Genomic DNA, 24,854 nt, shown 5'->3' with positions numbered 1-24,854 from the left:
TTCCAGAGAATCTGTGATTATACAATATTGTTATTCTCTGTGTCTGATTGATTCCTTGACTGAAAACAGCTACAAAATGTATTTATTTTATTTGTTTGAAACAGGACAAGATTTTTTTTTTACGCCGTCTGGGCAGATTTAATCGGTCTCAGGGTTCACTGTTGAAGATTTTATCTATGAGTTAGCTTTTAAAATAGGACCACATGTCTAGCGCTATATAGGAAGTACCACTGCAAACATCAACCAGTGCTGTTCATGGAAAAACTATGATAAGCATTCATTGCTTTTTAAGGTAAAGTGTATGAAAATCAAAAAGTTTTGGATATAGTAGGATATAAATCCAATATATATATTTTTCTCAGTATTCAGCATAATGCCTTAGTGCAGTCCTTACTGTCCTTGAGGCTTTAGAAGGGTCAGACTGTGGACAGTGGGATTAGAAACCGCCCTGGTGTCGGTGAGAGTAAAGAGTGCCATACCATTGAGAAGGCTGATACCCAAAACGTCCAACCAGGCCTGGTTCTGGGTTGTCATGTGCTCCTCACTGTACACATGACCAAGCAGAACTCTAACACAGCCCAGCCAAACTGATGTCAAAGTTAACCTACATAATTAACCCTCAGAACCCCACTACTGTTCTGAAGCAAAAACTAAATTTACACATGAATGACACTTTGTCCAAAATGTAATCCGCTAAATCATATAATGCTATAAAGAAATAAAATAATAAAAAATGCTGTCATATTAAATAATTTTGAGAGCCAACATCCACTAAAATGTCTATCAATTCGCTATAAATTAATATATATAGAGTGGTATAGCCAACCCTCTCCTCCTAGTGACAGTTCAGTACAGTGAAGTGCCAAGAAAAAAATCATACAGGCATTGTAGTAAGCTTCTGACGAAAGCAAGATCTTAATGCATAAATCATTAGCTGCTACACCTTCACCAATCCACCAAGTGCACACCCTTTTGTGTGTCTGCTTACCAAAGGTTAGTGTATACAGGGCCTATAAGATCCTTCACAATGTAAGTCTGCCGCTCTCTTACTGGAAACTTCACCTTGTCAGGAATGGTGCAGTGAAGTGGATAAACCATGTAAGAACACAAGGGGGTGACTTCCTTAGTGTTAAACTGTTTATTATAACAAAACCACCCCCCCCCCCCCCCCCGTACAAATTATGCTTACTATTACTTCTTCTGTGTGGTCTCTTATCAAACTCTCCACCATCTTTCTGACTATAGAAGTTAGTAGTGTAACTCCTTTTTTTGTCTCAACTTTTGTTGAGAAAAAAACATTCTCCCCTGGGTGATCTATGTACATTGCAAGACTGGCAGATTCCTACCTTTTGTTATATGAAAGGAAACCCTGTGTGTTTCTCTGTGTCTATGTGGGAAAGTGAGTCTAATGGGAGGGGTTTCATAGATATCAATCAGCTGTGCACCTGCAGCGCACCAATGAGGAAAGTTGCTGGACCTGCATCTCTTTGGACGTGTTCCTTTTGGGAGTATCTTACCAAAAATGCAAGGGATGCCTGAAATCTGACTTGTATCATAGTGCAGACTTCTGGGAAAATCAGTGAGCCAATCATAAAAGCAGGAAATTATGTTTCGGGGGGTATTTATACCTGTACAGAACACCTACAGGTAGCGTGAATATCGCCTCAGATAAATACAGAAATATTCAGTACCATCATCCACAAATTTTAGGAATCAAAAGGCTTGGTGTGGGGGTATTGGGGCAGCTGTTCACGCTAACCTCCTATAGCCAACCCAAACCAATAAATAGTATTTGGACTATACCGGTACTTTTTGTAGAAAAGAAAGAACAAAAAAGAAAAAATGTAAAATTGACCAATGTTTAATAGATACAAAAAAAGAAAGCAAAAAAGGACAATACACAAGACATCAATAATAAAATCATAATACACCCCAGAGTGTTTGGCATTTACAAATACTCGAAAAAGAGTTTGGTTCTGGTGGCGTACAAAGGTCTCCTCTACTAGTTTCGCGGACCAACCGCTGCTTCAGGAGGATATCCAAAATTCAAAGAGAGGCAAAATTAAGGAAATAGCAGGTAGATGGAACCTTATATTCCCCCTACGGCAGACATGGGGGATTGGTAAACATAGCTCAATTCCCATAAATCCATATATATATCCAATGGTAATGTATATCACTCAAACGGATTCAATAGCGTAAAGTTGTGGGTAAATCAATCAATGTAGCAGTAAGCACAAAGCACCATTGCATCTGGTAGGATTCAAGTATGCTTTGCAGCCACAGGAGCCATTCGTTCGCCTGCCCCTATGCCTTTTTTGGTTCCACAGACAGGAAGTAAGAGGAATACTCTGCAAATCTAGGGGAAAACCCATTTTAGACTGTTGTCACTGACATTTTCCCTCTGTTTCTGTTCCTGCTACAACAACAGATCATGGGACTGGCGACACATAAAATCGCATGACAAGTCAATACACATTAATTTCATTGGGTGCCATCTTAATCGGTGCAACTCAAGTCCTATGAGAATGCTTCTGTTGCAGTCTGATCAGTGGTGGAGGCTAAGGAAATGCTTCCTCCTTACTGCAGCAGACGATTGACACACTCTCAGCCTAGACATAGTCACTTGACTCAGGGACGGCTTTTTAATGATAAAGTGGAGCTCTTTTGAAAAGTACACTGTTTCTGTATATTGTGACATGTCAGGAATTTATTAATGCAGACATGTAATGTGAAAGGTTCACTTTAACCACCTGACATCCGCGCTATGGCCGAATGACGAATTCCCGGGAGGCTGTCATATGACGGCCTCCCCTGTGCACGCTCCCTGCGCCCGCCCTACAGTGAGACTCGGTGATCACAGATCCAAGTAAGGGACCGAACCCGGCCCCTTACCATGTGATCAGCTGCGCCCGCCCTACAATGAGACTCGGGTGATCACAGATCCAAGTAAGGAACCGAACCCGGCCCCTTACCATGTGATCAGCTGTCAGCCAATGACAGCTGATCACATGATCAAAACAAAAGCTCGGTGATCGTTCTTTCTTTTCTCCTAACGCTGACGGCGGAGGAGAAAAAAAAAGCCGTTCACTGGCTTATCTTAAAGGGACATTAGTCCCAAAAAGGAAGAGGCAATTATGCCTCATTTATACCGTCTAACAGTGCCCACAAGTGCCACCTATCAATGCCCACAAGTGCCACCTATCAATGCCCACCAGTGGTGCCAATCAGTGCCACCTAGAAGTGCTGCCTACCAGTGTAACCGATCAGTGCCCATCACTGCCACCTATCGGTGCCCATCAGTGCCGCCTCATCAGCGTACATCAATGACAGCCAAAAATTACCCGTTATAAAATTAAAAAAAATAATAATAATTTTTAAATTCGGTCTTTTTACATTTAAAAAAAAAAATAGCACAGGTGATCAAATACCACCAAAAGAAAGCTCTATTTGGGGGGAAAAATTGATAAAAAATTTATTTGGGTACAGTGTTGTATGACCGCGCAATTGTCATTCAAAGTGCGACAGCACTGAAAGCTGAAAATTTGTCTGGATAGGAGGGGGGTTTAAGTGCCCAGTAAGCAAGTGGTTAAAGGGGAAATTAACTGTATCTGAGCACCTCAAACTGAAAAAAGCTATTTAATTATTTTTAATACTCAAAGCAAACTTACCCATCCATCCATGTCTCTATGCTTTATTTTGGTGAGAAATCACTTTGAAAAACACGGCCATCTTGAGTAAGGGCAGATGATTCATGTAGCATTTAGTTACTGGAATCTATTTGCCATTTGCTTAGGCATGCATGTAGGAAGGTGTGTGTAGCTGAGAAAGCCTCTCCTCCCCTCCTCCAGATGAAGGGGAAAAAGCACATGAAGACTCTCAGGAGGTATGACACCTTTTGCCTAGGCCAGAAATCAGGAAGCAACTAAAGAAATGTAAAAAAATAAAACAAATGTTTAAAACAAGTAAATATAATATACCTTCCAATCTATTTACTAACTCTAGCAGCGTAGGGATTAAAAATAGTTAATGTTGATTGAGAGAGTTTAGTTCCACTTTAAGGTAGAGTAGAAGGCACTGGGGAATAAAAAGGACTTAGCAGACCCCCCCTCCAGTCATTGGTAAAGGCTATCTACAATCGCTTGGAAGTAAAGAACACTTTGCTAGCAGCACACAGCAGCAGTGAGCACATGTGTGAAAACATCACTAGAATGACACATCTAGTAAAATTTCACATTGACAGACAATATTTACCTTCTCGCCAGAGATTCTGGGCAGCAGCACACTAATGTCATCACAGCTGGCTTTCCAATCTAATACAAGGTGGATCCATTTACTCTGCGTCAAAAGAACCATTCTTACGAACAGACCTTAACCACTTCCAGACCGGACCATTTTGCTGGCTTAAGACCAGACCACTTTTTGCGATTCGGCACTGCGTCGCTTTAACTGACAATTGACGTCCTTTTTTCCCCACAAAAAGAGCTTTCTTTTGGTGGTATTTGATCACCCCTGCGTTTTTTATTTTTTGCGCTATAAACAAAAATAGAGCGACAATTTTAAAAAAAACGCATTATTTTTTACTTTTTGTTATAATAAATATCCCCCAAAAATATATAAAAAATATTTATTTTCCTCAGTTTAGGCCGATACGTATTCTTCTACATGTTTTTGGTAAAAAAAATAGCAATAAGCGATTATTGATTGGTTTGCGCAAAAGTTATAGCGTTTACAAAATAGGGGATAGTTTTATGGCATTTTTATTGATAATTTTTTTTTACTAGTAATGGCGGCAATCAGCAATTTTTATTGAGACTGCGACATTATAGCGGGCACATCGGACATTTTTGACACATTTTTGGGACCATTGTCATTTATACAGCAATCACTGCTACACAAATGCAGTGATTCTTGTGTAAATGACACTGGCAGTGAAGGGGTTAACCAGTGGGTGGCAGTGTAGGGGTTAAGTGTTCCTAGGAGTGTGTTACTAACTGTGGGGGGCTGGGCTTTGTTTTAGTGAACACTGATCTCTGCTCTGCGGTGATCGAGTCCGCGGGACCCGAGACCGGACTCACGGGGGTCCCGACCGGCACGCGATGCCAGGGCGGCATTTAAAACTGGACGTACCTGTATGCCAATATGCCTGCCCGTGCCATTCTGCCGACGTACATCGGCGTGCGCTGGTCAGGAAGTGGTTAAAGGGACGTACATCACTATGTACATGAAACAAAGTATAAAAGTAAGCAAATAAAAGTACAATAATTTAAAATGGTATTAAACGCAAAAACAAAAATTTATTATATTGCTGCTAACCAGTTCTTAGATGTGATGACTGCATTCATTTTCCCTTTTTAGGCTTTTTTTCATTTTTTTACCTGGTGATTTGGCCAACAATTCTGTTATTTCTAAACTTTCTTTTCAGACCAAGCTGGCCAGATGGAGGGTTGAGACAAACAAATTATCACTTACAGAGGCGCTTACAATGGCCAGATTTTATTAATTATACTGTATGTAAAATCTTTATCTCAAAAGAAAAAAAAACTGTTGGTGTAACTGATTTAAAGTGTTACTAAACCCACAACAGTATAATCAGTCTGTATATGCAATAAAGCATGCTTGTTATACTCACTGTAGAACCTAAGGGATTACATCTGCACATTGTGTAAAAAGGCTGTTTGATCCTGTCTTCTCTGATCCTCCCCTTCTTCCGCTGTCTCCATTCCATCTGCTGATAGTATAGAGCCTCGGGGGCAGTCTGCACATCCTCAGTTTGGTGTGTATTGCTAGAGAGTTTTTTTTTGGGGGATTGTGCATGTGATCATCCCAGGGCCAATCAGCACTATCCAGACATAAGGTCAGGGGTCATGCAGCCTCATAGGACAATCAGAGGAGAATGAAAACTCATCCTACAAGCTTTACCCAGACACTGATAGAAGGCACAAGACTGATATATACTCCTGATGAGAAAAGGTATTTAGCAGTTTATATTTACTAAAATAATTGTATTTCCATGTTCTGTGTACTGTGGGAGACCAGATATAGTGAATGCAGGCTCCTGAGTTTAGTAACACTCTACATGTGTTAGCTGGAATTTAGCTTTATTTAGTCAATTCCATCCTAATCTGCTAGTGCATCAAATACTACCCTTTTGACAGATTGACAATGCTGCTGTCCAAATGTGTCTCTATTGCTCTTCCATCCAGAGTGGAGACACCTAAAACAACTAGTATGTTACTGCCCAGATAACCAGGTGAAAATAAAGGGAAAAAAGCCTAAAAAAGAAATCTGATGCATTCACCACATTTAAAGTGTGTTTTAAAGATAAAATGTTTTTGTCCTTAATTCATTCCGTGCATTAGGCTGGCCATGGATTATGCAGTTTTCTTGGTTTAAGGAAGGAAAATTGCTCAATTCCCCCATCAACACAGGCAATATTCGTAGACAGGCTCCTTGTACTGAATTCAATCGATAGATCGACTTAAATACAACCAGCCTGCCCATAGAGGGATTGAAATTTGCCCGATTCCTGTTGAGGAGTGGAGAGCACCGACGAGGGACCCCAGAAGCTGCTCTGTGCAAAACCATTGCATAGAGCAGGTATATATATCATGTTTGTTATTAGAAAAAAAAAAACTAGAATCACTTTGAGGCCGCGTACACACGCGGGGACTGTTCGCTCAACTTTGTCCGCTGAACAGTGTTTCGGCGGACAGTCCGCTCGTGTGTGGGCTTTCAGCGGACAGTTTCAGCGGACAGTCTGCTGAACAAAGTTTTTCGGAAATTCCGAAAAACTGTCCGCTGAAACTCTGTTTCAGCGAACAGTCCCCTCGTGTGTAGGCTTGTTCGTCAAACTAAAACAAAGGGAGATAATAGATGTGGCGCTTATACCTATATGTGGGGACTAGTAGTGTGTTGATATATAAAATGTGAATAAAAGTGTGCTATGTTGTGTTGGTCAATTTTCACATATGTGAGAATATATAATTCTTAAAGTGCTAATTGATTTTGGGCCAAAATATGTATAATATATATTTTCCAGCGTGCTGGTTCAAAAACCCAAAATTAAAAATTAAATAAAAATTAAATAAAAATACAATAAACTCAAAGTGCACAACAATAGCAACAGATCACGATATGGCAAAACCTATAACTTTCAAGCTATATTTATCTCTATGGCAATATGCAGTTATTAAGGTGCACGTGCAAATAAATTCCTGTAAAACTATAAGTGGAGACTAAATGTGATACCTGGTAAACTAACCGTGAGAAAAGTATATTAAAGTATACTACGTATATTAAGGTGTCAAAATATAATAAATAAATATATATATAATGTCACAGTGGTAGCATGAACTGGTCTGCTAGTGATGCTATACAAAAATTGATATAAAATTAATATAAAACCTAAGTACCATATACATGAAGCAAAAACGTGGTAAAATGATATAATGCAAAAAGATTAAAATAAATAAAGATAAGAATATGCAAAAAACGTGCAAAATTTGTGCAAGAAAATGTGCAAAAAATGCAGGCAAGTTCTAAACATTAGACGTGATGGAGCAAGTCTCTATTAAGTGGCGGAAAAAACCGCAGGTGCAAAAAAGGAGGGGAGTGCTGTTTTCCAACTGTGTTCTTCACATTCGGTGGCTTAAAAGGGTGTTAAATTATTATGCTCTCACCAGAAGGAGGACCCCATCCGGGGTGGATCAACTTTCACAATATTAGCTATTGTGTGGCTCTCTGGCTTCCTTCCGCTTTAAAGGTTAGGGATCCCTCGTTCCTCCGTGAGTGCAATAAGCCCCGTTTATATAGAGTAGAGAAGAGGCACATCCATAGTGTGATACCGTTTTAAAGAATTTTTATTGCAGTAAATAGATAAAAAATTACTCACAAACAAGTAGTTTAAAAGTGCGGTTGTATGTACAGCTTTTAAAATTCCCGCTCTGCAATCTCCGTCTGAGCTCGAGGTGTACGCTGCTTGGCCACGCCCTACGCGTTTCGTCACACGGACGTCATCTGGAGCCTCCAGATGACGTCCGTGTGACGAAACGCCAGAGAGCCACACAATAGCTAATATTGTGAAAGTTGATCCACCCCGGATGGGGTCCTCCTTCTGGTGAGAGCATAATAATTTAACACCCTTTTAAGCCACCGAATGTGAAGAACACAGTTGGAAAACAGCACTCCCCTCCTTTTTTGCACCTGCGGTTTTTTCCGCCACTTAATAGAGACTTGCTCCATCACGTCTAATGTTTAGAACTTGCCTGCATTTTTTGCACTTTTTCTTGCACAAATTTTGCACGTTTTTTGCATATTCTTATCTTTATTTATTTTAATCTTTTTGCATTATATCATTTTACCACGTTTTTGCTTCATGTATATGGTACTTAGGTTTTATATTAATTTTATATCAATTTTTGTATAGCATCACTAGCAGACCAGTTCATGCTACCACTGTGACATTTTATATATATTTATTTATTATATTTTGACACCTTAATATACGTAGTATACTTTAATATACTTTTCTCACGGTTAGTTTACCAGGTATCACATTTAGTCTCCACTTATAGTTTTACAGGAATTTATTTGCACGTGCACCTTAATAACTGCATATTGCCATAGAGATAAATATAGCATGAAAGTTATAGGTTTTGCCATATCGTGATCTGTTGCTATTGTTGTGCACTTTGAGTTTATTGTATTTTTATTTAATTTTTATTTAATTTTTAATTTTGGGTTTTTGAACCAGCACGCTGGAAAATATATATTATACATATTTTGGCCCAAAATCAATTAGCACTTTAAGAATTATATATTCTCACATATGTGAAAATTGACCAACACAACATAGCACACTTTTATTCACATTTTATATATCAACACACTACTAGTCCCCACATATAGGTATAAGCGCCACATCTATTATCTCCCTTTGTTTTTGCATCTTTCCACCCTTGGGTGGAAATCAATAGAGGCTGCTCTTACCTTTCAACTTTTCTTTTCTTTTCTATATTCACTCTTAAGGTTCCATAGCGCAACCCACCCCCCAGTTATCTATGTTCGTCAAACTAAGTTCCGCGCATGCTCAGAAAGGATTTACACGCCGAAGTTTGCATTGCAGTGTATAGGACGTCGTATTTTTCGTCCCATCGTACGTGCCGTTCACGTCATCGCGCACGGTTTCAGCGGACTGTTCGTTCGTCATGTGTGGGCAAGTCCGTCCATGCTAATTTTGAGCGGACTGTCCACTGAAACTGTTTGGCGGACAAAGTTGGGCGAACAGTCCCCGCGTGTGTACGCGGCCTAACACTTCAACACCGGGCCAATTCTGACAGTCCTCACATAAAATTACTAAGAACCCCCAAACATTATATATATATATATATATATATATATATATATATATATTTGCAGAGGGCCTAGAGAATAAAATGGTGAGTGTTGCAATTCTTTTGGAAAAAATACACTTTAAATGTGAATTTTAATGCACAAAGGCACAATATAATACCTAATTGTTTGATAAAAAATATAAGATGATGTTATACCGAGTAAATAGTTACCTAACATGTCATGTTTTAAAATTGCACATGCTCGTGGAACGGCGCCAAACTACAGTACTTAAAAATCTCCATAAGTGATACTTTTTAAACCTTTACAGTTTAGAGTTATACAGGGGGACTGGTGCTAGAATTATTGCTCTCACTAGAACATTTGCAGAGATACCTACATATGTGTTTGCTCTTTTGCGCAAGAGCATGGGGGCGCTTTAACATTTTTAAAAAAATCCTATTATTTATAATTTTTTTATTTTTACACAGTATATTTACTTTTTTTCCTTTATTTTTTTCTCTTTTATTGCTATCAGAAGAAATTAACAACATCCCTTGTGATAGCATGGGCCGTGACAAATCTCTCCTCTGCCCTCCAAAGCATCTCATCCAAACAAGATTGGTTGGATCAGATGATTGTTCAAGCTGGGAAGGGCTTGTTTACATGAAACTGAAACCGGAAGTGACTCAGCGCTTCCTGTTTCTGACATCACTCATTGGGAGGTACAAGACCAGTTCCTCTCACTTTGTCACAGCAACCAGATGTCACCAGATGCTGCCAGTCGCATCCTTACCAGGCTCCACGGGAAAGTATGGTAAAGACGGCAGCAGGAGAGGGTGGGACCCTTTCCACCACCTGTAAAAGTAATCCAGCTGCTTCTCAGCTGCTAGGATTACTCTTACATTGAAGAGCCTGTGTAACACAGAATCCCTTGGAGAGGTTGGGAAAAACCCTTGTTTCAGCTACCCCATGCACTATCTGTGTCTAAGCGACCCTGTGTCTATTAGGGGCACATGGTGACCGAGAACCCCAGCCTGATCTATACTAATCGGATTCACTGTACAACCACAATGAAAAGTTGTGTGTGTATATCAATATATATATGCAAAGGGGTGGGGGGGGGGGTGTGTCCGGGTGTTACCTCTGTGTACCTGTGTTTCAATAAACAGTTCATGTTCCAGCTTGCAGCCAAACGAGTCCTGCCATTAATATCTGTATTCAGACTGCAGGAAGCAGTATATGATTAAAGCACTCAAGCGGAGTGTGGGACGTTTCGTTACAAATCACCAGCCCTAATAAATGATATCTCGATCAATGCTACAGTTGCAGCGATGACTGAGATATCACCCTTCCAGTCCAGCGGCATACCAATACATGGAACGGCAAGGGGTTAAGGATTGGTGTGCTGCAGTATAATAAATTCTTACTTTGTGGTTAATTCCCACTTTAAAGGGTAAATAAATCCTTGCCAACTGGTCCACACAGAGTCCTGACCTCAAACCGATAGAACACCTTTGTCATGACCTTTTGTCATAGAAGTGCCCATATGCACACCCCACCAGCGACAAATATTCTGCACTTCTGGGTGTGTAGAAAACCTCCTCCCTGTCGCATTATGTGGTTACTCTTGCTGGCTCATTTTTCACCCCAGGAAATACGATTTGGCAAGAGGATACACTATATGGTTTATTTACTAAAGCTTGATGGTAAAAAAATCAGGCTGAGTTCTGCATATAAACCAATCAGTTCCCAGGTTTTATTGCCAAAGCTTAACTAAACAAACCAAGGTTAGAAGCTGATTGGCTACCATGCACAGCCGCACTAGATTCTGAGTGCACCAGTTTAAGTAAATCTACCCCAGTGTGTGGTGGGGATAGCGGCTATTCGACCTACACAAGTAGCCAGGAAGAAGTAAAGTAATGGCTGTTAGAAATGTATGTATATGGCCCCTACTTTTATGGGGTGTACATTGTCTACAGGTGACCTTACAGTGATAGTTGTCTCTGCATTGAACCCAATGCATTTGGCAAAATCGTCAGAGATTCCAGAAAAATCTCTGAAAAACCCAGTCTTACTCATAACTAGGGATGAGCTTCGTGTTCGAGTCGAACGTACGTTCGACTCGAACATTGGCCGTTCGGCCGTTCGGCGAATTCCGAACGTTTTGGCCGTTCGCGTCAAAATTCGAGTGACGCGCGCGCGGACCACAATGCACTGCGTTGGCGCAGTGCATTGCTGCCCGATGATTGGCCAAGCATGCACTGTGACCCCGCATGCTTGGCCAATCGCAGCGCCGGCAGCGAGGAGAGCCATGATTGGCCACAGGCATCCTGCCTGTGGCCAATCATAGCTCAGGCTGTGTAGTGCACGCCCCACACTATATAAGGCCGCCTTTAAGGCGGCCTCCTGTAGTGTGTTACTTTGCATCTGAAGCAGTGGGTGTTCTGTGTACCTTCAGCACAGTACACACCAATCGTTTTTGGCTGATTTCCTATCTTGCTGCTGTGTAGTGGTTGTTGTCTGTGCCCTGACTGCAGTATACACCACTATATTCACCTCACCTATATAGCTAGTGATCTAGCTTTAACCACTTAACAACTGCCCATTGCCGATTAACGGCTTCAGGGCGGTTGTTTAACTCAGAGAGGCCGTTAATTAACGGCCTCCCAGAATTCTGCTCTCGCGTGCCCCGAGGTGTGCGCACTCGAGAGCATCCGTGACCGCCGGGTCCATAGGACCCGGCGCATCACGGTAAACGGCCGCTCATAGCGGCCGTTTACCACGTGATTGCTCCGTCAAATGACGGAGTGATCACTTGGAAACAAACCGGCGTCATGTTATGACGCCTGTTCCTCCCTCCCCTTTCTGTACCGATCGGTACAGCGGAGGGGAAAGAGATCGGTGTCAGCAGCGATGTGGGCTGCATCTGCAGTGCCCACATCGCTGCTCACCGAATTTAACCCCTCAATTCCCTGCCAATACTCTGCAATACCAGTGCATACTCTGCAGTACCCTGCCATTACTCTGCAGTACCCCGCCATTACTCTGCAGTACCCCGCCATTACTCTGCAGTGCAGTACCCCGCCATTACTCTGCAGTGCAGTACCCTGCCATTACTCTGCAGTGCAGTACCCTGCCATTACTCTGTAGTACCCCGCCATTACTCTGCAGTGCAGTACCCCGCCATTACTCTGCAGTGCAGTACCCCGCCATTACTCTGCAGTGCAGTACCCTGCCATTACTCTGCAGTGCAGTACCCTGCCATTACTCTGCAGTGCAGTACCCCGCCATTACTCTGCAGTACCCCGCCATTACTCTGCAGTGCAGTACCCCGCCATTACTCTGCAGTGCAGTACCCCGCCATTACTCTGCAGTGCAGTACCCTGCCATTACTCTGCAGTGCAGTACCCCGCCATTACTCTGCAGTACCCCGCCATTACTCTGCAGTGCAGTACCCTGCCATTACTCTGCAGTGCAGTACCCCGCCATTACTCTGCAGTGCAGTACCCTGCCATTACTCTGCAGTGCAGTACCCTGCTATTACTCTGTAGTACCCCGCCAATACCCCGCCAATACTCTGTAATACCCTGCCATAAATTGCCATACCCAGCCATACTCAGAGATACCCAGCCATACTCGGTGATACCCTGAAATACCCAGCCATAGACGCTCCCCACCCCTCACCGCCCTCCGGTGCTTCTACCAACTCGCCAGTACGATCAAAGCCAGAATCTTTTTTTTATTTTTTATTTCAGGCTTCCCAGCCTAGAGGTGAGATGTGGGGTCATATTGACCCCCCAGATTTCACTGTAAAGAGGACCTGTCACCCCATATTCCTATTACAAGGGATGTTTACATTTCTTGTAATAGGAATAAAAGTGATCAAAAATATATTTTTGGGAAAAAAAATGTCAAACTAAAATAAATAAAGTAAAATGAACAATAAAAAAATAAAATAAAAATTAAAGCGCCCATGTCCCCATGTGCTCGCATGTGCCACACATGTGAGGTATCGCCGAGAATGTTAGAGCGAGAGCAATAATTCTAGTCCTAGACCTCCTCTGCAACTCAAAACATGTAACCAGTAAAAAAATATTTAAAGCGTCGCCTATGGGGATTTTTTAAGTAGCGACGTTTGGCGCCATTCCACGGGCATGTGCAATTTTGAAGAGTGACATGTTTGATATCTATTTACTCAGCATAACTTCATCTTTGGGCTAACAAGTGGTTAATAATAGAGCTTGCAGTCAGTAGTGTTAGGAGATAGTGCGTGCTGTCTGCGTGCTCTGTACCCAGTACATACCGCTATAATATAGGGCAGGCCCCTACTTTCAAACATCCAACTTACAAACATCTCCTACTTGCAAACGCAAGGAGACAGCAGCAAGTGAGATGAAAAAAGATGGACGACAAAACAAATTATACAGGGGTGATAACCCTTCCCTATGTTTTCCAAAAAGCTTAAAGATAGTTTTTTTGACTGGAGCTACACTTTAAAAATGTACCGGTTGAAAATGACAAACAGATTCAACTTAACACAACAAACCTACACAGTCCCTGTCTTGTTTGCACCGCCTGTATACTGCTGTTCTGAGTATATAGGGCCTGGGGGCCACACGCATTTCCTTTTTTTAATATGGGTACGGGGTTCCCCTTAATATGCGTACAAGACCCAAATAGGCTGGTAATGGGCAGGGAGGGCTACCCATGCCATGTTTCTCAATGATTTTCAACCATATTGCAGGAACCAGATATAACATTAAAACCGCAAGCAGTTTTAAATGGTGTTATTTCCGTTTAATGTCATTTTGTGCAGGGACTGTTCTAAACACGGGAAACACGTGGCACTTCACAGGCATACTACAGACACCCCGCAGGCACCATATTTAAAGGAATATTTCACTTTTTTTTTTTCACTTTAATCATCATTAAAATCAGTGCTCCCGCCAAAACGGTAGTTTTTAAAACTTTTTTTTGCAGTGACCCATGTCCCCTGAGGCAGGAGGCAGGTCGCCAAACCCTTTTTAGGACAGTATCTTGCATATTAGCCGTTAAAATGAGCACTTTCCAATTCGAACATTCGAGTCCCATAGACTTCAATGGGGTTCTAACGTTCGTACCGAACGCGGGGGTCGTTCGCAAGTTCTGGTGCGAACCGAACCGGGGGGTGTTCGGCTCATCCCTACTCATAACTGGTTATAAGTAAACCAAGGTTTGGAGCGAAGGCCCATGTCACACGTATTGGTATCAACTCACCAGTGTCTGAGTTGTTAGACAAGAGCTGAGAACCTGCTCACCTGTTTTCATGATATACTGCTGCTTCTTTGCTCCCATCTTCTGGAACTTCCTATCCCAATCTCCTACTCTGTCCACCTTCAGGGGATCCTTGAAAATCTGTGTAGGGAAGCCTATCCTGCCTCTACATACCAAATGAAATTTTACTTTCTCCTTCGACTCATCCCCCCCATAGGTAACCACCTTTTAAAGTGGTTGTAAACCCTTACAACCAACTTTGACCTACAGGTAAGCCTAGATTAAGGCTTACCTGTAGGTCCAAGAAATATCTCCTAAACCTACATGGTTTAGGAGATATTTGCCGAAAGACAGGCACCGCTGTCTACGGCGCGCGCAGGCGCACTGAGCGCGCCGCGGTCAACGGCGATATGCCACGAGTGGCGGCTCCCGTGCGCATTGCGGGAGTGACGTCATCGCGGCTTCGCCGAATGACAGCTGCGGAGCAGCGAGACCCACCGAGAAGATGGACGCTCCGGACTACAGGGGACAGTGGTGACATCGCTGTGTCACAGGTAAGTGACACATAATGGATTACTATGCGATGCATAGTAGTCCATTATGCTTTCCCTTTGTAGGAAAACAAAGAGGAAGTAAACTCATCAGGGTTTACTTCCTCTTTAAATTACCCCCCCCCCCCCTCAGATTGTAAGCTTTTCACGAGAACGGCCCTCCATATAGAATTGCTCAGTTTGTTATAATAACTCGTATAATAAAGAGTGACATGAGCCTAATACTACTCTGCACAGTAACAAAATATGTCTCATTTATAAGGCAATGAATGGGACACACCTTCATGGTGAATGTTTTTTTTTAATAAAAATTATACATTGATAAAAATAAAATTAGGTGTTGCTAATTATTTGACATACTGTAAGCTTAGTGTGTTTTATAGCAAAATTAGATTAGACGTTGGACACACTAAAAATGACCAATTTTGCATTGGCAGTCACAGCCAAGTGGCAGCCTTTGCCACCATCCAGCTTCTCCTGTTCACACTTGTTGTATTTGGTATCTGGAAAACTCTCACAGTCTGCTGAAACTTTTATTTGTAAAGAGAGAAAAAAGTAACACTCAATGAAAGCGTACATTATGAGCAAGGCTACAGAACGAACTGAATTATGGAAGAGTTCTGGCCAAGATAATAACTGCCAGTAAATTTATATAATATCAGGTTACATGTTGCTCTGATATTTATTTTGTGCCTAGTAATTTTTTATATTTTAATACTTTGCTAATTTTAACAAGAAATGTAAGATTCCAACTTCACAGACCAAATATAAATTGAAATGAGAATCACACTAGAGCCTGTTTGGTGGCTTGAAGCCACTGGTTTTAGAATGGATAGTTAATTATAATGCCGCACAGCCAGCTTGCACTTTAATAAAGAGCTATATTGAGTATTTTTGTAGGCAGAAGCCCACTGTGCGGACGACTTTATGTGAATCAAGGTTTGATATGTAATATATGCCTATAGGCAGTTAGTTCCTTGCATGAGGCAATTTGACAAGACAAGTGGATTGGGGTGCATGCCATTTTGCTTTGAACTGAAGTTGTATCTTTTGCATACAAACTATTTGCTGAAAGGTGCCCTTCTTTCTTATCTGAGAAAGTTGGGAGGAATGCATTTTGGAAACCATAATTCTAACGGAAAAAAATTTTTTTCACCCCAGCTTCTGCGCAGGTCACAGTGGATGCTTGCTGCACGAGTGGATATGAATGGGCATCACAGAAGCAAGTGTGCAAGAACCTCCCTGTTCTCTCCGATTCCAAACAATGCAGGTAATTGGGATTTAACATGCAGTATGTTGGACCATTTAAGCAGTTCCTGATGAACTCACCAAAATTTGCTACCTGGATGGTCCATTAACTCCTTCCTGCCCAACATCCGATTGAAAAATTGAAGGAGTCGAGTGGAAAATTGTTGGAGGGACAGCAGCTACATCAAATTAATCTGCTATTCTGGTATTCTGACAGACCCTGTTTCCAGATGTTAGAATACAATAGCCACAGTGGGAGATTCATTAACCTTTTTTTCTTCTTTGAGCCTGGGGGATTATCTTATTAGTATATGACCAGCTTTAGCTGATTCTCAAATAAAGCCTTGAGTGAGTATGAAATTACATACTCTGAATCCAATGTGGAACAACGGGGGTTGCAGCATCATAATGGAGAGGGCCCTTCCTGTCACTTCCTACTGCTAATCAGGGCTAGTGCAAGAATTTTTGTCTGCATCCTAGCCAGTTATGACTCCTTTCCTTAAAGAAAAACCCTCCAGCAGTGCACCGCTGTTGGAGCTTCTGTCTTCACCCAGTCATCCCTCTGGGTTCATGGGCTTTGGCCATTTGAATGGGTAAGCCACGAAGACGTCACTCCCGCGCATGTGTGGCACAGCTGTATTCAGAAGAGCAGAATCCTGGGACCTGCTTTCTACTGGTCCATTGATCGCCCCTCCCATCCCATACAAAGCTTGCCACTCACTTACTTTCTAAAGCCTCCACAGCAGTGATGAGAAAGGTGATCTGCCTGCTCACCACCCACCCAATCGCCATCCCAGCTGCAAAGGTGAATGTATACTGGGGCCCCACCACCTCCACACATGGCCTGGATCAGCAGCATCCAACCCATCTCCCAGGCTCCCATCACACCACTCAGCAAATCCCAGCTGACCCCATGCAGGTGCAGAAGACACAGGATTTCCAGTGTTGGGATCTGCGGATCGCTGGAGGGACTCCCTTTAAAAATCCAAATCGGATCTTACCGAGCCCCCCCATCCAGGTCCCCTAAGTCACCTCTCTCAGCCGGTATTAGTTGCCTGGCTGGTGTGTTGTTCTAATAGCTTCAATACTTTCTGAAACAAATATGCAATTTGTTGCAAAATATACAAATAAGTAACTCTAAATTCATTCTTGTTGCTTGAAGTTGTCAGTGACTCTGCCAAGGCATCAAAATGACAGTTAGGCAGTTAGCATTTTCAGAAGAAAAGGCCAGCAGTGGCAAAATCCCTCAGCGAGATTCTAAAATACTAACTAATGTGGCAGTCAACAAATGCAATCAGCTAAAAAATTTCAACCAGACAGACTGGCTTTTTCCCCAATTATAGTGGTCTACGTAAATAGACTGCTTGTCATCTGGTCCTTCAAAACATAGAAAGCAGATGTTCTCTTATCTGGAAGTAAAATGAAGCCCTGGCATATATTAGACAAATCCACTTTCTGTACGTGACCTAACTTTGCCAAATCAGCCATAGCCATACCAGAGTGTAAATATATATTGTAAACTCAACTGCTGAATAAGTAGAACATAACTTTAAGCTGTTAAGGATTTATCCAGCGGGGTTTCCGAAGGTTGTCCACAGTTTGTCATTCATATGGGGAGCATTTGTCAGGGTTCAGGAAAAAGGGCAAGGCGGGTTGATTTCAAACAAGGTCAGACAGGCAAGGTTAGCAACAAAGACAGTCTAAAAACAAAACATTGTATCCATAAGCCAAATGAATACTGTGCTGGCCAACTCAACTCTCAGTTGTTGTGCTTTATAAGAAAGTTGCTGCCAGTCAAACCTTGTGCTAAAGCGTGCCTGAGGACTTATACAATGTGTGGCTGTAGGTGCCTGGAAAGAACAGCAGCAGGCAAGCATGGAGACCTAGGAAAGGATGAAAGTGCAGCAAAAAAGCCACAGGACAGAAGCATTGGAACCAATGGATCAGTATTCCTAAAGACCATTTGAGAGATGATAGTTCCCCAGATGAATGACCACAATGTGGAAGACCATCAGACACCTGGCTGGATTATTTCACTGCTAAGTTTTTACAGTAGACATTTTCTGTTTATATCACTGGGAATTTGCAACCAGCAAGGACATATATCTAGTTATCACAGGTTACTCAACCTTCATGTGCTTTTTGAGTATTTCTTTTTAAAAGGCAATCTTTAAATCTGTCATCAGACTGCTAAAAAAACACTTGAAATCTTGTAAACTGAGATTTCTGTACAATCATCACTTCTTGCAGATTAGGCATCTGAAGTGTACTTTGTGTCTGGAAAGGTTTATCTAACCAGGTGAAGAATTTCTTGTGCTGAAAAGATATGATGGTGGTCCAGCTACAGACTAAACTAACGTTACTGATTGGGCAGGTCTAGAAGTGTCTAATTTATCAGACAGAACTGGAGGAGATATCTTTTTCAGCAATCACTGACCCTTACGCCTACTTTAGTCTGTACTTTAAAATGACGGATGGTAATGTTGATATAAGCAGCATGTGAAACCAGCAATGGGGACTTGGGTTCAGTTCCCAATAGGATCCTTTCTGCATAGAGCTAGTGAATTTCACTGTGCATTTTTACGGGCTTTGTCTAGGATAGTGCTATTTATTTTATGCAGTGCTCCTATCTGTGGGACCCCACGCTGGGTGACATGGCTTTGTTTATTAACAAAGCCATGAGGTAGCCATGACAGTGCTGATATGAAATATGCATAACTTTGTTTATAAATAAAGGGTTAGGGTTATTGTTAGTGTTAGGGTCATTATTGGAGTTAGAGGTATGTTTTAGGGTTAGCATTAGTGATAGCATTTTTAGGTACAAGAATATGTCCAGGGTAGTTGACAGACATTTTGTGTAATCCTAAAGAAACACAGAAAGCCCATTGCACCCTTCAATGCCACCAAAAACACAATAATTTAATCTTCATAATTTAATCCAATGTCTGGATTTTTGCAAACATTTTGCAAAAGTGAAAACTCAAAATTGTTGCTCATTCTTACAGAAGGGTTGCAGGAGAGCAGGGAGAATGTCCTCTAAAAACTGCTTGGCGCTAAACAATAAATCAGAAAATTTCACATAGTTTTATACATTTATTTTATACTTTTTGTTATAGTGGTAAACAGCAATGTAAAGCTGACACTTTTCTAACCTAGGGGTCAGCATCCGTTTTTATATTATTTGACAAACATTAGTGAACAATTAGGTAGTTATATAATAATTCATTAACCTTCAGAACTCAGATCAGCTCCAATGCATATATCTTAACCTTCAGACCCCAGATCAGCTCCAATTCACACACCTTTACACTTCAAATTCGTCATAATGCATGGACTTTCAACCTCTGTGCAGCCCCAATGCATGTACAATGTTTACAACTTAGATTGGCCGTAAACGTTGAACTTTCAGACCTCAGATCAGTCGGAGTGTATGCACCTTCAGACCTCAGATCAGGGCCAGATCCTGCAGCTTCAGACCTCAGACCAGCCCAAGTTCCTGCACCTTCAGACCTCAGGTGAAGAGGCTGAGCTGAGGTGTTCCCTTGCACATCCCATCCAATACTCCCTGGTGTAATAGGAAGTAGCTGGATGAGAAATGGCATGTGTGTGTTTTGTGGATCCAGACACATCAAATGATCTGAAGATAGTCTGAATAGTTTGGATACTGCTGGGATGCTCAGACCAAAATTTGCAGAATGCTGGCACATGGGTGAAATACAGGAACCCACAGGAGCAGAAAGCAAGCCAAAGTCAAGACGAACTATAGCAGTGATACCAAATTCAAAGACAGGAGCAGGGTCAAAAGCTAGGCCAGTGTCAGTAGGAGATCGGAAGCAAAGGTACTAAATCAGCAGTCAGAAGATAGGTCAGGACACAAGCCAAAGTCAGGAATGAAAGATCTGGAGAGTCAGTAGATATGCAAAGTCAGAGGCACAGCAGCAGAGTGTAGGTCAAGTCACAAGAGCTGGTGACCACTAAGCAATTTCTCTCCAGTGTGTTGTGCTTTAAATAGGATGATTGGCACCAAAGCTGGTGCACACCTATTAACACTAACCTGTATTAGCGTGAGCATACTCATGTACTGTATGCACGCATGAGTGCGCATTGCCATAACCCTGTGGATTGGACAACAGGCTGTATTATGTGCACACTCAAATATTAAGGCATGGCCATGCACTTGATCTTCATGACATCAGGTCAGCCACAAACCCTGTACTTTCAGACCTCAGATCAACTCCAAACCAATGCTCTCAGTGATGTCATAATTACCTATGGCAGCAACGCTTCAGGTGCCAGTGAAAAAGGCATTATATGCCTATATGTTCTAACCCATTCCTGCAAGAACTAAAAAATACCTTTTGGGTGGAGATTTACTTCATGCAAAATAATATAAAATTAACAAAATATAATAGATGAGGATGCTCAGAGCATCAATATCATGTATGGAGCAATAGAAAGGCCATATGGATCACATACATGTGCTAACATTTGAAGATAACCCCCAAAAAATACATCTGTAGCTCAGACAAAAACATCCCTAAAAACAGGTTACATTGTAGTCCCTCCCACCCGGAGAACCCCTTCCACTCTTATGTTTGCCTGTCCATGATTGCAGGAAAGAAAATCGTACCATCAATGGCTGACTTAAGTGAGATATCACTGACTGGATCCCTACACTGCTTATCAAAATTTTCCTGGCTGGAACCATGAGTGCCCTCTGCAATCCATTTATATGGTGATTTAGTATACTGAGTACAACAAGCTTGGACACCAGAACTTCCCCTTTGTCCTGGGATGAAGCAATGGTCAGATGACCACTTTTAAATAATTTGTAATTCAGTCGCTGATGCTGCCACTAGAAGGAACCTTGATGAGGACTAGTGTGTCCTTCTCTATGGGCTTTACTGCCATCTTGGAGAAGAATGTTATGAGTACAGAATTTGCATGAGATTGCGGTGGCCATTGTAGGTGGAAATGTGCTATACCAGCTGTCCCCAAACTTTTTGGTATCAGAGACCGCTTTTGGTGTAGCCTGCTCTGTAAAGGGGAAATGTGATATAAAGGGAATTGCACTGTAATGATGCCCTTTTTGTCACAGTTCCCCCATCACAGTGCCCCTTTGCAATCATGCCCCCCATCACAGTGCTCTATCTAGTCATGGCCCCCCATCACAATCCTCCTTGCAGTCATGGCCCCCCATCACAGTGCCCCTTGCAGTCATGGCCCCCCATCACAGTGCCCCTTGCAGTCATGGCCCCCCATCACAGTGCCCCTTGCAGTCATGGCCCCCATCACAGTCCTCCTTGCAGTAGAGCTGCACGATTAATCATTTAGAATTGTTATCACAATGTTTTCCCCCGTTGCGAAAGTATTTCCCGATTCTTTCTATGTAGAAAATTCTCTTTGCTCTGCTAAAGCCAACAGCCATCAAAAGAAAGGGGAAAAAACGGGCAGTCTGCCAAGAATCACAACATTCTTTAGCAGTGAAACCTAAGCATAAACATTGTAACAAGTTGTTCTTTAGATCAAAGGAATACACTTTGGTGTGAAAATGAGGGAAGTTTAACCACTTAAAAACCAAACCTTTTTCTGACATTTGTTGGTTTCAAGTTAAAATCATTTTTTTTTTGCTACAAAAATTACTTAGAACCCCAAAAATATATATATATATTCTTTATGTCACACTGTATTTGTGCAGCAGTTGTTCAAATGCAATTTTTTGGGAAAAAATTACACTTTAATGAATTAAAAAAAAAAAAGTCAGTAAAGTTAGCCCAATTTTTAGTATAATGTGAAAGATTTTATGCCGAGAGAATCGTGATCCTTTTATTCTAACCCAAAAAATTGTGATTCTCATTTTGGCCATAATTGTGCAGCTCTACCTTGCAGTCATGGCCCCCCATCACAGTGCTCCTTGCAGTCATGCCCCCCCCCCCCATCACAGTCTTCCCTGCAGTCATTCTCCCCCTTTCCTCTTTAACAACACAGTGCCCCCTCCAATCTCTTCCTCCCCTTGCACAGTCTTACCTTCTGCAGGGCAGTTACAGTTAGCAGCTTGTGTGTATTCTCCCAGGTCTCTTGGAGCTGCTGATCTGGATCTGTCAAACTTATCATATTAGCATGCAAGTGATTACCCGCTTGTTAATATAAAAAGTCTCTGTCCCGATCTGCAGCTTCTCCTGCCCCCTGGCCTCCTGACATAATAACATCCGCGGCCGGTGTTCTGATGAGAAAAGTCCCCCCATCAGATGATCTCCACCCTGTACTGCGCAGGCGCAGCGCTTGCGCAGTACGGAGGACAAAGGAGATGCCAAAAGTCTCTGAACATGAACAGCTGTTCATGAGCTGTAAACGGCGCCTACGCAATTAATAGTACATTCTGTCACGCACTCCCGATGCTCGTGGGGGTGGATTTCTCAAATGGGTGGATCTTTGTGAGGCATGTTTACACAACTAAAGGGTGGGTTTAGCAATGTTGATGGGTGTGTTTGGTGGACCTATTAATGAAAATTAAATCATTAAAGTATTGAAATTGCCTGTGTTATGTATGTAACATTGAACTACCTGCCCTTATGAGCTCTGGCCATCATTGTAAAACTCCTTCAGTTATGTAATCAGCTCTGCCCATTCTGTAGGCACAATGCCCCTTGCAGAGTTGTACAAGCATCAGGAGTATGCGGGAGCGTGTGACAGAATGTAGTATTAATTGAGCAGGCGCCGTGTAGAGCTCATGAACAGCTGTTCATGTTGGGAGACTTTGGGCGTCTCCTTTGTCCTCTGTACTGCGCAAGCGATGTGCCTGTGCAGTTTAGGGCGGACACTATCTGATGAGGGACATTTTTCAACTGGATACCAGGCAGGAGACCTGGGAGAATAGTCACAGCCCGCTAAATAGCTGCCATCCAGGACTGTCACGAAGCGTGATCGCCACTCACCTGCTGCTGTGTGGCAGATCGCTTACCAACAGGCCATGGACCTGTGCCAGTCCGTGGCCCGGGGTTTGGGAACTCCTGTGCTATACACAGAGCAGTCTGCGCAACAAATGTGCACTGTGTGGGAGTATTAGATAGGTACATTACCCCAACACAGTGGGAAGAGGCTTGTCTAGGTTTTACTTTGTGGAGATACACTTCTGGAAGACCCTAACAAAGGCCATATCTTTCTTAGCCATGTACTGCACAGTCTGTACTAGGTGATTGGAATACGCTCAAGATTAAACCGCTACCACTTCTTGAATAGTACAACCGCCAGGGAATACTTTGGATTCTTATTAACTCATCTGCTGTGGACTACACTAGGTGGAAAAATTGGAAAAACTGTCCAGATGAAGACCTCTGTGGGGTGTGATAGCCTGGCAGCTTCAGTTTAAAGATAAACTCCAGTCAGCTTACAAAAATCATATATATTAATTCTTTTTTTTTAGTCTAGGGGACATATAATAGGCAATATGACGTAAATTCTTTTCAGACCTTCAGGCTTTCTCACTGCCAGTTCCATTATATGACCAGGTACCATGAAGTGTCTACTGTTCTCCAGTCATGCAGATGTCTACTTGCCAACATCATCACATACAATGCAGGACCTGCAGTCAGCATTGTATTCTGGAGCTAAAGTGGGAATGGAGAATTAACTAAGCAAGCATTCGATTTTTAATATACCGGGGGAACAAAGGGGAGGGAGGTTTAAAATATTTAGTATACGCTGATCAAAGGTAAGCTTTAAGATAAGTTAACTTTTTCTGGTTTACTTGTGTTACATGGTGAAGTTTGTAACAAAAGACCTTCACTGTTTTTTATGTTGCTGTTTTGTATGTATGCTGACAAAAGACTCCTGCCATCACTGAAACCTCCATATTTATGTAAAAGCATCCCGGGCCGCTACATGCCCAATTTACCAAAATCCACTGGAAGGATATTTTACTGATCTGTATGTAGTACAAAAAAGTAAAAGAAAACTAATTTCACTTAAAGATAAACAAGCGACACAACAAAATGGAGCCCATAAATAAATAAATTAATAAATGAGAATACGCAGTCACCGAAAATTACTCATCAGAGATTTCTGATTATATTTACATTCAGGCCTCAAGTCAAGTTACAAATGGAACCCTAGAAACTCAGTTTAATTTTCATCAGTTTATAATAAAAGGTTCATACTGGCTCCTAGTCATCTGCTACCCAGAGGTCCATTCGCTGACCCTCGTAAATCTTTCAGACATGTTATTACAATCTTAACATTAAAGTCCCGGATTTTAATAGAATCCTATCGGCCAGAGATATCTGGATAAGATGTGGGCACTCTGGCAATTCATAAAAAGAATCTTTTTACAGCCTTTGGCTAAACAAACCACATTTATAGGCCAAATAGGGAGGAAGTGAAGACTTCCCAGCAGAGCAGTTAAGGAAATTTATATTTATTTATTGGATCTCCCACAGGAGTGAATGTCAGACATGAAAGAGGATCCAT

General features: G+C 42.0%; 1 protein-coding gene across 2 annotated transcripts in view; it reads left to right on the top strand.

The window, feature by feature from the left end:
* The window catches only part of FBLN1 (fibulin 1), a 171,999-nt gene that overhangs the window by 34,481 nt on the left and 112,664 nt on the right, over positions 1-24,854 (top strand). For both annotated transcript variants that reach the window (XM_077469354.1, XM_077469355.1), the window contains exon 2: positions 16,302-16,410. In XM_077469354.1, coding sequence (XP_077325480.1) covers positions 16,302-16,410 — 109 coding nt within the window. The remainder of the gene's footprint in view (positions 1-16,301; positions 16,411-24,854) is intronic.

This window comes from Lithobates pipiens, unplaced genomic scaffold (genome assembly GCF_037356315.1).
Source record: "Lithobates pipiens isolate NorthernLeopardFrog02 unplaced genomic scaffold, aLitPip1_a1.2 Scaffold_8, whole genome shotgun sequence".
Taxonomy (NCBI): domain Eukaryota; kingdom Metazoa; phylum Chordata; class Amphibia; order Anura; family Ranidae; genus Lithobates; species Lithobates pipiens.
This window is presented reverse-complemented; position numbering and strand designations above follow the sequence as displayed.